Consider the following 13202-nt stretch of genomic DNA (forward strand, 5'->3'; position numbering starts at 1 on the left):
TAAAAATTCAATTCTAACCCATATCTTATCTGTATATAACCCAACAATGATCCATCTTAGTCCTTCTAACCGTTAAACTCTTTTTAGTCCCTCAACCACTTGATTCCATACCCGACTCATGATCCAATCGTTATCTAGGTTTTAATTGTCAAAATTTCATATTTTTCTTTTTCTTAATTTATTATTTGGTCCCTTTCCCTGTTCATCTTCCCCAGCTTAATCATCGCCTAAAGTTTCCCAACCAAATCACTATCGATGAACTGTGAAGCTAATTTGCTCACATGATTTCAACTAACTCTTAAAAGCTACATGGTGGCACAACAAATATAATATTGGCAGAAAAATAACTTATTAAACCATAAAATCTTACAATAAAGCATTAATTTAATTTAAAAGAGTACCTGATTTTACTCGAAAAATTGATTTAACAAAAAATAAAAATTAAATTAAGGCCGAAAAATCTGAGACGGAAAGGGAGATCCGTGGGTGTTGAAGGGTGAAAATCTGAGACGGAGTAGGCTAATAAGTGGATATGGGCTGAGGTTTTAATTTAAGCCAATAGAAAATTAACATATAATAAATAATAAATTTTTTTATTAATTAAAATAGGGCCGTTAGTTTTTAGGGTATGAGTGGGCCGAAAAGTTGACGTTAGGGGTAATTTTTACAAAATAGACTTAGAGTTAAACTTGCAAGGGAATTACGACTCAACACATCTGCAACCACATTGGCTTTAGTAGAATGATAATCAATCGTGCAATTATAATGTTTGATGAGTTCAAGCCGTCTACGTCATCTATTTATGACTTCAGCTTTTGGTCCTCTTACTGTCTTACATGAGAAATGTGATCCCTCTATATGGGTGTGGAATGAAGTGACCTTTACGAAAATCTTTTTGAGCTTGTACCACATGGATGAGCTCATTTAGTAAAACACCAACTATACATGCTAGCCCTATAACATCGAACTTTTATTTAAATACAACAACAACAACAACAACAATCCAGTATGGTCCCACAAGTGGGGTCTGGAGAAGATAGGATGTACGCAGCCTTACCCCTACCTTGAAAGGGCATAGAGACTGTTTCCGATAGACCCTCGGCTACAGAAGGTAAGAGAAACCCTGGTAGCAAGTAATAGCAAAACAATAATTAGAAAACTAAATCGGGGATAGCAACAGGTAATATGAAAAAGGTATTGATAACAAGTAGCAGCAAGATAACATATTCAGAAAACTAATTTCAAGGCAGCGGACGAGAATATGAACGAAGTACTGCTAGCAAACTACGAGATTACCAATGGCAAGTAACAACGAAACGAGACATGCGGATATAGAAAACTAAGGAAAAAAAAGGGTACCGAACTAGCGCTAATACTATCGAGCTAGAGAAGATAAAGGGAGATGGATGATTACCTACTAACCTTCTACCCTAATCTTCAACCTCCACACCCTTCTATCTAGAGTCATGTCCTCGGTTAGCTCAAGTAGCGCCATGTCCCGCCTGATCACCTCTCCCCATGACTTCTTTGGCCTACCTCTACCCCTCCTCACACCTCCTATGGTCAACCCCTCACATCTCCTGACAGGGGCATCTGCGCTTCTCCTCTTAACATGCCCGAACCACCTCAACCTTGCTTCACGCATCTTTGCCTGCACAGAGACCACTCCCACCTTGTCTCGAATAACTTAATTCCTAATTCTATCCAACCTAGTATGCCCACACATCCATCTCAACATCCTCATTTCCGCTACCCTCATCTGTTGGACATGAGAGGTTTTGACTGGCCAACACTCTGCCCCATACAACATAGTCGGTCTAACAACTACCTTGTAGAACTTATCCTAAAGTCTCAACGACACATTCTTATCACACAAGACACCAGAAGCGAACTTTTATTTAAATAGATTTAAATAATTAATTTAAATTATATTAGTACATAATATTTATTTGGACCAATGAATTAAGACAAACAATTCAATTGTGCATCTAAATCTGAGACCTATATATTAATATCAAGAGACTATCACTCTTTGTTTTCTAGAGATATTACATGATATAAATAGATAAAGATCCTGATTAAGAATAAGAAAACCATGATTTCATATTTTATACCACATTACCTTATTATACAGAAAATCTTTTAGAAATACAATCTGAATTAAAAGTATGAATCCCTTCAACATTATCCTTTCAGATGCCATTGATTTGTCATGGTGTGAATTCTTTTTTCATTCAAACAAGACTAACTTTTAAATAATCACCATTTTAACTACATTTCTAACTCAACCAAATATTATCCAAACGCGTAGGTTATTAAATTTGGAAGTTCAAATTTCTTATCCCATTGACAATAAAGAACAGTGATACTATAATTTCCAAACACAGCAGGCCCCTTTAGCATTCAAAAGTCTGTGTTTTCAAACTCATAGTAGGACCCCAAAAAAAGGAAATCACAAAGAAGCAGGACCGAAACGCCACGTAGTAAAACCCACGGGTTTCCAGAATTACCCAAATTCGTCCGTCTTCTCTTCCCTATATAAAGGCGCCATTTGCATACGCATTCCCCCATTTAAAAACTCCTAAACCCTCACTGTTATCATCACGCCCATCGCATTTTGAATTTGGCATATCAAGTTCTCTCTCTGTGTGTCATGCGAAAATGATGTCTCGTCTATACGCAACGGACACTCAGTCGAAATCCTCCGATATCGCCGCCACCGTACTCGCCGCCTCCTCTCCGCTTCAGATCCTCGCCGCGTGCGACGCCGTTGAGTCGTTCTTACACAAGCATACACCTGACCAGTCCCGATGGTTCTTCTCCATCACTTTCCCAACCCTAATTTGTAAACTCTTCGGCTTCGACGACTCAGCTTCTGCTCCGGCTGCCGTCAAGTCTCTCTCTCCTTCCGGCTGGATCGATATTGCCGCTTTATCCAACGATTCTCAGCTCGCAGGTTTGCTTCTCAAGCTCCACGCCTTTCCATTTCTGAGCTAATTATTTTGTCTTTCCTTCCATTTTCTCGGATTAGTCGTTCCGAAAAGGAACAATTTCTTATAATTGTCTCTATTTTATCATCACAATGTTATGCTTTGCAAGTAAAATATTCAGCTACAACTATTTTTTTTTAGAATGTTTTTATAATTGTTCTGTTTTTATCATTAGAATGTTACGGTTTGCAGGTAGAATTTTCAGCTAATTATTTTGTCTTCACTTCCATTTTTTTGCTAGTGTGGAAAATGTACTCGTTTCAAATGCGACTTTGTAAACATCATCAGCTTCCATAAATTTCTCACAATTTCTGTGCTTTTTGGATTTTTTTAATTCTTAATATTGTCATCATTACAATGTTGTGGTTTACAGGCAGAATTTCAGCTATTTAATTTGTTCTCTCTGCCATTCTTTCGGTCACTAACTAAATTACTCATTTTGTGAAGTGAATCCTCTTCATATTCTAGAATTTTCTAACAATTTCCTTTCGAGTTTCAGAATTTTAGGTTTTATACTAACAGTAGTTATGGGTTGTAGGTAGAATTTTCATCTAATTAATTTCTTTTCTCTTGTCATTTGGTGATTACCTAAATTACTCATCATGAAAGTTAATTTTTAAACCTCCTGAATTCTGGCGTTTTCTTACAATTTCTTTATGCTTTATAATATTCTTGATCATTTTATTTTTATCATCCCAAATGTTCTGGTTTAATGGTAGAGTTTTCAGCTAACTAATTTTGATTGATCTGCCATTTTTGGCTGGCTATAGTAAATTACACATTTCCAAAGTGAATTTATAATCCTCCTCTGATTCCAGAAGCTTCTTACTGTTTCTTTATGTTATGCAATGTTTTTAATCATTTTTTAGTTTTTTGGTAACAAATGTTGTTGGTTACAGGTAGAATTTTCAGCTTATTGTCGCCCAATGGCGTGTTGCTATCTTCTATTGCGGCTGCAGATGGGTCGTCTCTAGTTAAATATGTATTTCCTGTTGAAAGGTTACCCGAATGGGTTCGTTATACTGTTCAAAATGATAGAGATTCACGGGTTTTGTCTGATTTATGCCCCTTGTTCAAAAGTAGGTTGAAGGAGGACTCAGTTAAGGGTTCTTCATTTCAGGTTCAGTTGAATGTGTTTGAATATTACATGTTCTGGTTTACCTATTACCCTGTTTGTCGAGGTAATAGCGAGGGTCCTCAAACTGTAAGAGTTAAGAGAAGCAGAAGGTTTAGAATGGAGAATTGGGCTTATTCAATTCCAGGTTTATCAAGCACCAAACGTGGGACGGAGCAGAAGAATGAGGGTAATTTGTATATGCGCCTTTTGTATGCATATCTCCATGCATATGTGCCTGTGGGTGATGTGAAGGCACATCAACCATATAGGAGCTCACTGCTTCATTACTCTTTTGCTTATGACACTCCAGTTGTTGAAAAAGCAGAGTTCTTGGTTAATACACTAATACAATTTTGGTTAGTTGATAATGATTTCTCACCGTTGCCTGTGAATTTGTGCAAATCATTTGGTGTGTCATTCCCTTTTCGGTCAGTACTGGGTGAGAGTCCTCCTACTTCAGGATTAGGCGAAGTAGTAAATGTGTTTGTTAAGTATCTTAATCTGAGTTCAGTTGCACCAACTGATGGAACTGACCAGTTTGACTATACTGAAAGTCCTAGGTGGAAAGTCGGGGGGACATTTAACGTTGTTCAATCTAGAAATGTTGTTACCATTGTGGATTCTGGTAACTCTTGGAACTCGTGGATTCAGAGGCCATTATACAGATTTATATTGAGGACATTCCTGTATTGTCCAGTGGAAAGTTCTATTAAAAATGCATCACAGGTGTTCACCTTGTGGGTTAGTTACCTGGAGCCCTGGACCATTTGTATGGAAGAATTTGCAGAACTTGATGCAAATTTGGGGAAGTCTAATGCAAGTACACTGAAGGAGGTTACCCAGTCAACTCCACATGCCTATACCTCTTCTTGGCAAGTTTTTGTATTAGCTAACTACTTATACTACAGCTCTTTGGTCATGCATTTTATTGGTTTCGCCCACAAGTTTCTTCATACAGATCCAGAAGTGATAGTCAACATGATTTCAAAGGTCTGTTCCATTTTCACATCTTTCCGTTGGTGGTTACTATTGCACGAAAGCTTCCAGTGCATGTTATTTGGGTGTTTGTTGCTATAATGACTGACTGAATGCATGACATGTGCACGGTCTTAGTTTGGCATGTTTGGTCATCAATTTCTCTGATAGGGCTTCTTTAACTTTCAACTAGCTAAATGAAAACTGCTCCAGATAACATGAGTCTGGTGGTTTCAGTTCAACAGAAACTGTCGATTGTTATTTTGGAAATTACTGAAGATACCAATTTAACCTTTTTTTGGGGGGTTAATTTGAAGTGATTTTGCCCAATTCCTTGATCCTAGAGGGTCTGGGATCCACAACTGCATATCCAGCTCCATATTTTAAACCTGAAATATAAACATTCCCTGCACTAAGATAGATAAGTAATTGGAGAACAAATGAAACATACAGATCGGCCTAGATGCCTGCCATATGTGATGAAACAATTGCTATGCAATGAGTCATTTTAAGAGTTTGGCATAACAAATCGCATGATGTTAGATGACAGAGGAAATTTGTCTTAGTTGCGTTGCTAGAACAATAAATCATGATACACTTGGACGTTGGTGAACTGTAAGATCTGATGACATAGGAGCCTTGAGCTGTGGGATCTTGACTTTGCTAATGTTATGAAAAAATTGTCAACAGACTAGAATTCGCCGGGAGCTGGTGATCAAATTATTTTGAGCCAAGTCCTGTAATCATATGCTTCTCAGAGCATGTGTTGTTGCTTTCCAGTGGTCTGTTAAACTCTGCGTTTGTTGCTTGTCTTTATCCTGATTGACTATCAGATTAGTTAGGTACTCCACATGCTTTTATTTTACTCTCGTTCTTCTCATCCCTTCTTAAACTATGTTTTTTTATGCAGGTGATAAGAATATTAACCTCATCCACAGAACTAATGGACCTCATAAAAAATGTGGACACTGTATTTCATTCGAAACCAACTGGATCATCTAAATCAGTGCTTAATGCTTTGCATAGACATGTTCCTGCTATTCGTGAGCAATTACAGGTACTGTAACTTCTCTTCTTACCAGTTGCTTAATTCATTGATAGCAGCTGGCGCACTTTATGTTGATCTTTTCTCTTAGAGTTATTACCTGGAATGTACTCTCATTTGACCGGTAGAAGCATCTTGTCAGCAAGTGATGATCCCTGCATTATCTTATCTCCATTGTTCCCTGAGCGGGGGTTTATCGGAAACAGCCTCTCTGCCTTTATAAGGTAAGGGTAAGGGCTGCGTACACACTACCCTCCCCAGACCCCGTTTATGGGATTACACTGAGTTTTTTGTTGTTGTTGTTGTTGTTGATGATGATGAGCCCTGCATTGTAATAGTACAGTATGATACCTGTAGATGGTGTGTAGTTCCCTTAAAGTAATGAATGGAAACTAGGAAAAAGATAAGCATTACTTTATATTATTTCATTTATATTTTCCGATCGTCACTTGCAAAATTCCAACCTACCTGTCTGGGCCATTTGGAGAAATGAGTTTGTAGGGCCTGAATCTTGGTTTCTTTTCATGAAGAAAGTGATTTATGTGTACTGCGTTTACCATTATGAAACCTATTATCGTCTTCCTAAAATAGGTCATGCGCCGGGAAATGTATGAGAAACTGTCTCTGATGGCAAGTGTTCTAGGACGAAGATTAAGGGTTTGTAATATAAATGTGCAAGTTTGTCTAATGAGATTCTTCATGCCCAAGCCCCAAGGCCCATCAGATTTTCCATAAAGTATTGTCTTTCTTGTGTGACCTTTCTAGTAAGGCTAAATTCTATGCTTATCCATGTGAGCTCCAATATCACTTCTTTACAATTCTTATGTTCTTTTCCTGTTGTGTCAGGACTGGGAGGACGGCCTATCTGAAACTGATGCTGATGGTTCTTTTTTGCATGAGAACTGGAACAAAGATTTACGACTCTTCAGTGATGGTGAAGATGGTGGACAAAAGTTGCTTCAGGTGATCAATATTTAGCACTCTAGATATCCGTTCCATGTAGGTTGTGCTTGTGTATATATGTTACTAACTCAGTCCAACCTGTTTGTCAGCTCTTTGTATTGCGAGCAGAATCTGAACTGCAATCAATTGGTGGGGAAAATCTTACACAAAACCTCCAGTGTTTGGACAGACTAAAATCTGAGCTTGGCCAGTTATTTGGTGGCCCTATCTTGAAGCCCCTGAATACGCCAGAAATTGTTCAGTGTGAGCACTCGCGAGATGAAATCTTTACACCCAGAAGTTTTGGCAACAGAACAATGGCCGATATTAAATACAAGGGTGATTGGATGAAGCGGCCCATCTCAGATGATGAAATCGCGTGGCTGGCAAAGGTGCTTGTAAAGCTATCAGGCTGGTTGAACGAGAGTCTTGGGTTGAGCCAGGTCGATAACAGCCAAGAGGCTCCTTCTTGGTCATACGTTGACTTGTCCAGTGATGCAAGGAGTGTATGTGGACCGACGGAGATGATTAAAGTTGTGTTGTGCTCTTTCATTTCCTGGCTTCTCGTGTTACGCGTGTCTGGGGTGAGGTTCATGAGAAAGCATGGCTTCAGGGTGAATCTCAGGGTCTTCGCATCAAAGAAGGTAGTAGTGATGTTGCTTATCGTTGGTGCTTTCAGTCTACTCAAGAGGGCCTTTGCAGAGTCGGGCAATGTGTACATGGTAAATCAAGCAACACAGTAAGAAGGTTACGAAGATAGGTATAGGAGTGAACGAAAAAAGAATAGAAATACGCAGAGCAAAAAGAAACGAAATTAAAAATCTTGCTGTCTTCCAAAGTTTTGTTTTGCTTGTAAATGAGCTTATCTTGTGCAGCATGGAGTATTGATATAACAACCTTTGTTTGCAGCGTTGAGTCCTTCGACTCAGTATTGATATTGTTCTTGCTCCTAGCTGATGCTATAAGCTTTAGGGGTCGTTTGGTTGGAATACGATTTATACCGGTATAAGTTATAGTGTGATAAGTTATGCTGGGATTGTTGTTTATTCATTATTTGGTCTGTTGTATTAGGAATAATTGCATAATTTCTAAGAAGAAGGTATAAATTGTACCCGTGCTAATTACTCCACGTTCTATAAGGTATAAGTTATCCCGGTGTTAAAATTAATACCGGAATAACTTATACCTGGTTTGCTAATCAAACAGAGTATTAAGGTGACATTAAATTTTTATACTACCTTTATACCTTCTTATACCTCATACCAAACGATCCCTTAATGTGCCTTATCGAGTCCTGTGCACCTCAAATTGTCAAGAGCTGTGTCTCCTTCGGTCACAAGTAGGATTCACAAAAAATATAGCCTGTCGCAGATAACTACTAATAACTATTAAATTTTTCACAGTGGCGATATATTTATATAGCATGTACATAAGTACATTAAATTGGTCATTTGGGGCAAAAGGCAAATTCTTTGCTTTTGGTTTGTTTTTCAAAACATGTTCGTCGAATAGAACAGTTGTTTTTTTTTTTTTTTGTGTAAAAACAATTTTGGTTTTCTTTTAGAAGAATCATTTCTATTGTATCAGAGCCATTGAGGAAGTACGAATTAATTATTCTTGTTTTTAACTTACTTTTATGTGGCATTGATAGATCAAACTTAGATATATAGATATATGACTTCTTTTATATATATATTTCTTAAATCTTATACTTTTTAAAGAAGATCTCTTAAGGTTGGCTCCGTGATCCTTTCGGATCTGCACTGTAAGCAATTTTTGTGAGAAAAGTGGATATGATAATTCTCAGTTGGCCTGCAGATGACTATTTATAACCTTTGAGTCATCATTTATCAACCCCCTCTCCAGAATTTCCATAAAAAATGGCATATGAGAGTCATCCTAATTGTCAAAAAGTCATTTACTTTGGATATCATTGCCTTATTTGGTACAGGTGCGGATCTTAACTGTATACAAGAAGGGCTCATTACAACCAAATTCTTTGAAAAACCCAAAGGTCTTAGACCTGCTAATGGCGGGAAACTAGAAATTAGCTTCAACCTTTCCAATGTTGAAGTTAGAACCTCCCTAAGAAATTCTCTATTGCCAGCCTCAAATTCTTGCCTATTAGTAAGCGACTTTACTAATCCAGTTATATTAGGTACTCCATGAGCTCATACCTTTTATAGTAACAAAACAAGCATTCTAATCGAACGTATAGGAGGTAGAACCTTTCTTCCTTTTGATAGACCACCAATGGCCAAGTTCTTGTCTACCATAAAAAGTAAAGAAGCACAGATCAATTTTCTCAAAGAAGAAGTAGCGTTCCAAAGGTTACAACAGCAACTTCGAGATTCTTCTCTCCAGTCCAATATAAAAACTTTAGAAATCAAAATCCAAGAAGAACTTTGTGCTGATTTACCTACAGCCTTTTGAAATCGCAAGAAACACATTATTAGGCTCTCTTACGAACCTGACTTTGATGAAAAAACCATCCCCACAAAAGCTCGTTCCATCCAGATGAATCACGAACTAACCATTCATTGTAAAAAAGAAATCGATGATCTTCTTGAAAAACACATCATCTCTCAAAGCAAATCCCCTTGGAGTTGTACTTCCTTTTACGTCAATAAAAACTCTGAAATTGAACGAGGTGTCCCTCTGTTAGTCACCAATTATAAACCTTTAAACAAGGCATTTCGCTGGATTAGATACCCTATTCCAAACAAAAAGAATTTACTTCAAAGGCTTTATGCTACAAGTATCTTTTCAAAGTGAGATTTAAAATCAAAATTTTGGAAAATTCAAATAGATCCTAAGAAAAGGAATAAAACTGCTTTTACAGTACTATTTGGACAATATGAATGAAATGTAATGCCATTTGGTTTAAAAAATGCTCCTTCTGAATTTTAAAGGATAATAAATGATATTTTTAGTCCTTTTTCAAAATTTATTATTGTTTATATTGATGATGTTCTAATATTTTCTACTAGTATAGATCGGTATTTTAAACATCTAAAGATTAATGTTATCAAAGAAAATGGATTAGTTTTATAAAAAACTAAATATAGTCTTTTTCAAATCAACATCTAATTTCTTGGGCACACTATCCATTAGGGAACCATTGTCCCTATCCAAATATCCATACAATTTGCTGACAAATTTTTTGACCAAATTTTAGATAAAACCCAGCTTCAAAGATTTTTAAAATGTGTTAATTGTGTATCAAATTTCATTTCAAGCCTTACCAAATTGCTAAAACCTCTCCACGATAGGTTGAAAACACCTCCACCTCCGTGGACTTCAGTCCACACCAACATTATCAAAGAACTCAAATTGAAAATCCAAAACCTTCCTTGCTTATCTCTCCCTGATCCTTCTGCATTCAAAGTAGTTAAGACTGATGCATCAGATATTGGTTATAGCAACATTTTAAAGCAGAAAAAAGATGACAAGGAGCAAATTATTGCATTCACATCAAAATATTGGAATAATTCCCAACAAAATTATCCTACAATTAAAAAATAATTTAGCAATTGTTTTATGCATTTCTAGATTTCAAGCTGATTTATTAAATCAAATTTTTTTGTTAAGAATTGATTGTGAAGCTGCAAAATCTATTTTACAAAAGGATGTACAAAATCTTGCTTCTAAACATATACTTGCTAGATGGCAAATTATTTTATCTATTTTTTATTTTGATATTGAATATATCAAAGGGAGATCAAACTGTATTCCAGATTTTCTTGGCCAAGAATTCTTGTAGGGGAGATAAAATGCCAAAAAAAAAGGCAAACATTTCATATCCTTCAATACCTGCTCTTCCTTTGTCTGAGGAAAATATTACTGAAGCAATACCCAAACAGTCTGCTACAGATGTCGTTTCCAAATAACAAATCAGTTCAATTGCCTCCAAGCAACTTTCAAAAGGCGCAACTGGACCAAGCCAACCCAAATTCAGAAAGCCATCAGACTACGCCGTGAGCGGAGTCCCCCAAGTTCATATAATAGACAGTTCAACATCCATTCCAATTTTCAGTCCAAATAAATTGGCAGGCCTAGTTGATGAAGAAGAATCTCAACAAGCTCAAACTTAACTAGCATAAACCATGTCTTCTCCCTGGACAGATGAAGAATTCATGCAATGTCGCCAACTCATGGGAATTAAAGACCAAATCACCATGCCTGGCCTATTTAAGAAACAACTGAGAGATCAGTACCAATTGTATAAAAATTATTGTTCCAATGTGGTGGCACAAAGTCATGCATCTTCTTCTAACTCCGTGGTGGCCCAAAGTCACACGGCCTCTTCACTTCAGGTGGTTTCTAGAAGCACCACACAAAAAATATTGGAGGCTAAAAGTCCCATTGCAGGTACTGAATGTCTATCCAACATTACGAAAATCATAACCAATTAGGCACTTTTTTTACCAGTGCCACAACCTATTTCTTCAAACAAAGACCCCTCATCGGAGAACCCACTTATATTAAGGATGAAAGTGTCTATCCACTCATTCAAAGTGAAGCAGAATTTTGGCATTCCAACACCCAAGAGGTAGCTACGAAAATACTTAGTCTTTCAGCAAATTTCATTCGAAATGCCCACAAACATACCCAAAAATACTATGAGTTCATTCTCACAGATACCAAATTCTGCTTGTTTAAACCCTAAAAAAAAACAGACCCAATCATATGTCACACATACTACGGTGTGGATTAATAAAATAATCCCACCAAAAGAATGGGGAACCTATCTAGCCAAATACAAAAGTCTTTATCAGCCTTTTGATCCACAGTTTTACAATTATTATGATTACCAGGCAGCGTGGATGAATGCTTTCATCTTCCAAAACCAACTTGGAAAATATTCATGGTTCATCGTCTGGAGTAAAAAATTAACCTTTGAATTTCTTTAGTGGTTTATACGTCAGTAGTGGCCTGCATATAGTCATATAGCTGAAATCCTCCCAGCACCAATAAAAGAAGGATATGATTATTTTTGCCACAGGTTTTCTAGTGAGTAGCAAATACCCATTCTCCTCCAATTTTTTCACAGATTTCATATTCCATGGATATACTCCCAAAAGTTTTCCTTTCACAAGCTAGAAGGACATTAAGGACTACCGTGGTTAGCCCTCCAAGGCCACTGCAAATGGTACAAAATGTGGGATTCATCCGAAGCCTATGTGCCAGCAATAGACAAGTAGTTTCTGTCTCATCCGCATTATCTAGCTATAACAGATAGTGTCCAAATTTTATTTTTATAACAAAAGTCCATTGCAAATGCACAACTAGCCAGTTCCAGCAGCAGACTTGATTTTATTTAGCAAGTGGAGGAAAATAAGGATTAATTATTCTTGTTTTTAACTTACTTTTATGTGGTATTGATAGATCAAACTTAGATCTATAGATATATAACTTCCTTTATATATATTTCTTAAATCTTTTACTTTTTAAAGAAATCTCTTAAAGTTGCCATTGTGATCCTTCCGGATCTACACTGTAAGTAGTTTTCCTGAGAAAAGTAAATATGATAATTCTCAGTTGGTTTGCAGATGGTTATTTATAACCTTTGAGTCATCCTAAAGAGCAACTTCTTAACAAATAATTAGATTTAATTATTATATATATAAGTGAGGACATGTATCCATAGATTTGATTTTAGATGTAACTTTTTTTTTTTTTTTTACATAATATTGAGTTAAGAACTTGAATATTATCCTTATGGAACCCAATGGTCTCTCGAACCAAGAACATGAAGCATTAAAATTATCATTGTTATTTTTGTTGTAATTACTTGCAGATCTAAGCAATGACTTTCTTCCACCCTTTCTCCTCACCTTCTAAAAATTCCTTCTCTTTTCCAACTTCTTCATCTTCCTCCTCCTCCAATCCCAAACTCAAAAAAGAAATTAACTTTTCTGATTTACAGTAATCAATTGATGACCGGAAGATCCCTAAATATCCTCAGTCCACAATTTACTAGTCTTCACGATGGTCCTTAACCAGTGATCACTATATTTCTACAATTGAGCAAACCATTCCTCTTCAATCAGATCATGAGGAAATCAAACTTTTAAACTCTAACTGTATAGAAAAATATATACCAAAATATAATTATCTCCATTTTGGTTTA

The 13202-nt window shown here is 36.6% G+C and overlaps 1 protein-coding gene across 1 annotated transcript; it reads left to right on the plus strand.

Moving 5' to 3' along the window:
* The first annotated feature begins 2529 nt into the window (after positions 1 to 2529).
* On the plus strand, positions 2530 to 8190 carry LOC104233751 (uncharacterized). The gene is made up of 5 exons (XM_009787190.2): positions 2530 to 2956; positions 3890 to 5097; positions 5993 to 6139; positions 6974 to 7090; positions 7180 to 8190. Exons 1-5 carry the CDS (start codon positions 2662 to 2664, stop codon positions 7810 to 7812), a joined length of 2400 nt encoding a protein of 799 aa, XP_009785492.1. The 5' UTR covers positions 2530 to 2661; the 3' UTR covers positions 7813 to 8190.
* The last annotated feature ends 5012 nt before the right edge of the window (positions 8191 to 13202 follow it).

The sequence above is a fragment of the Nicotiana sylvestris genome, chromosome 8 (assembly GCF_000393655.2).
Source record: "Nicotiana sylvestris chromosome 8, ASM39365v2, whole genome shotgun sequence".
NCBI classification, from domain to species: Eukaryota; Viridiplantae; Streptophyta; class Magnoliopsida; order Solanales; family Solanaceae; genus Nicotiana; species Nicotiana sylvestris.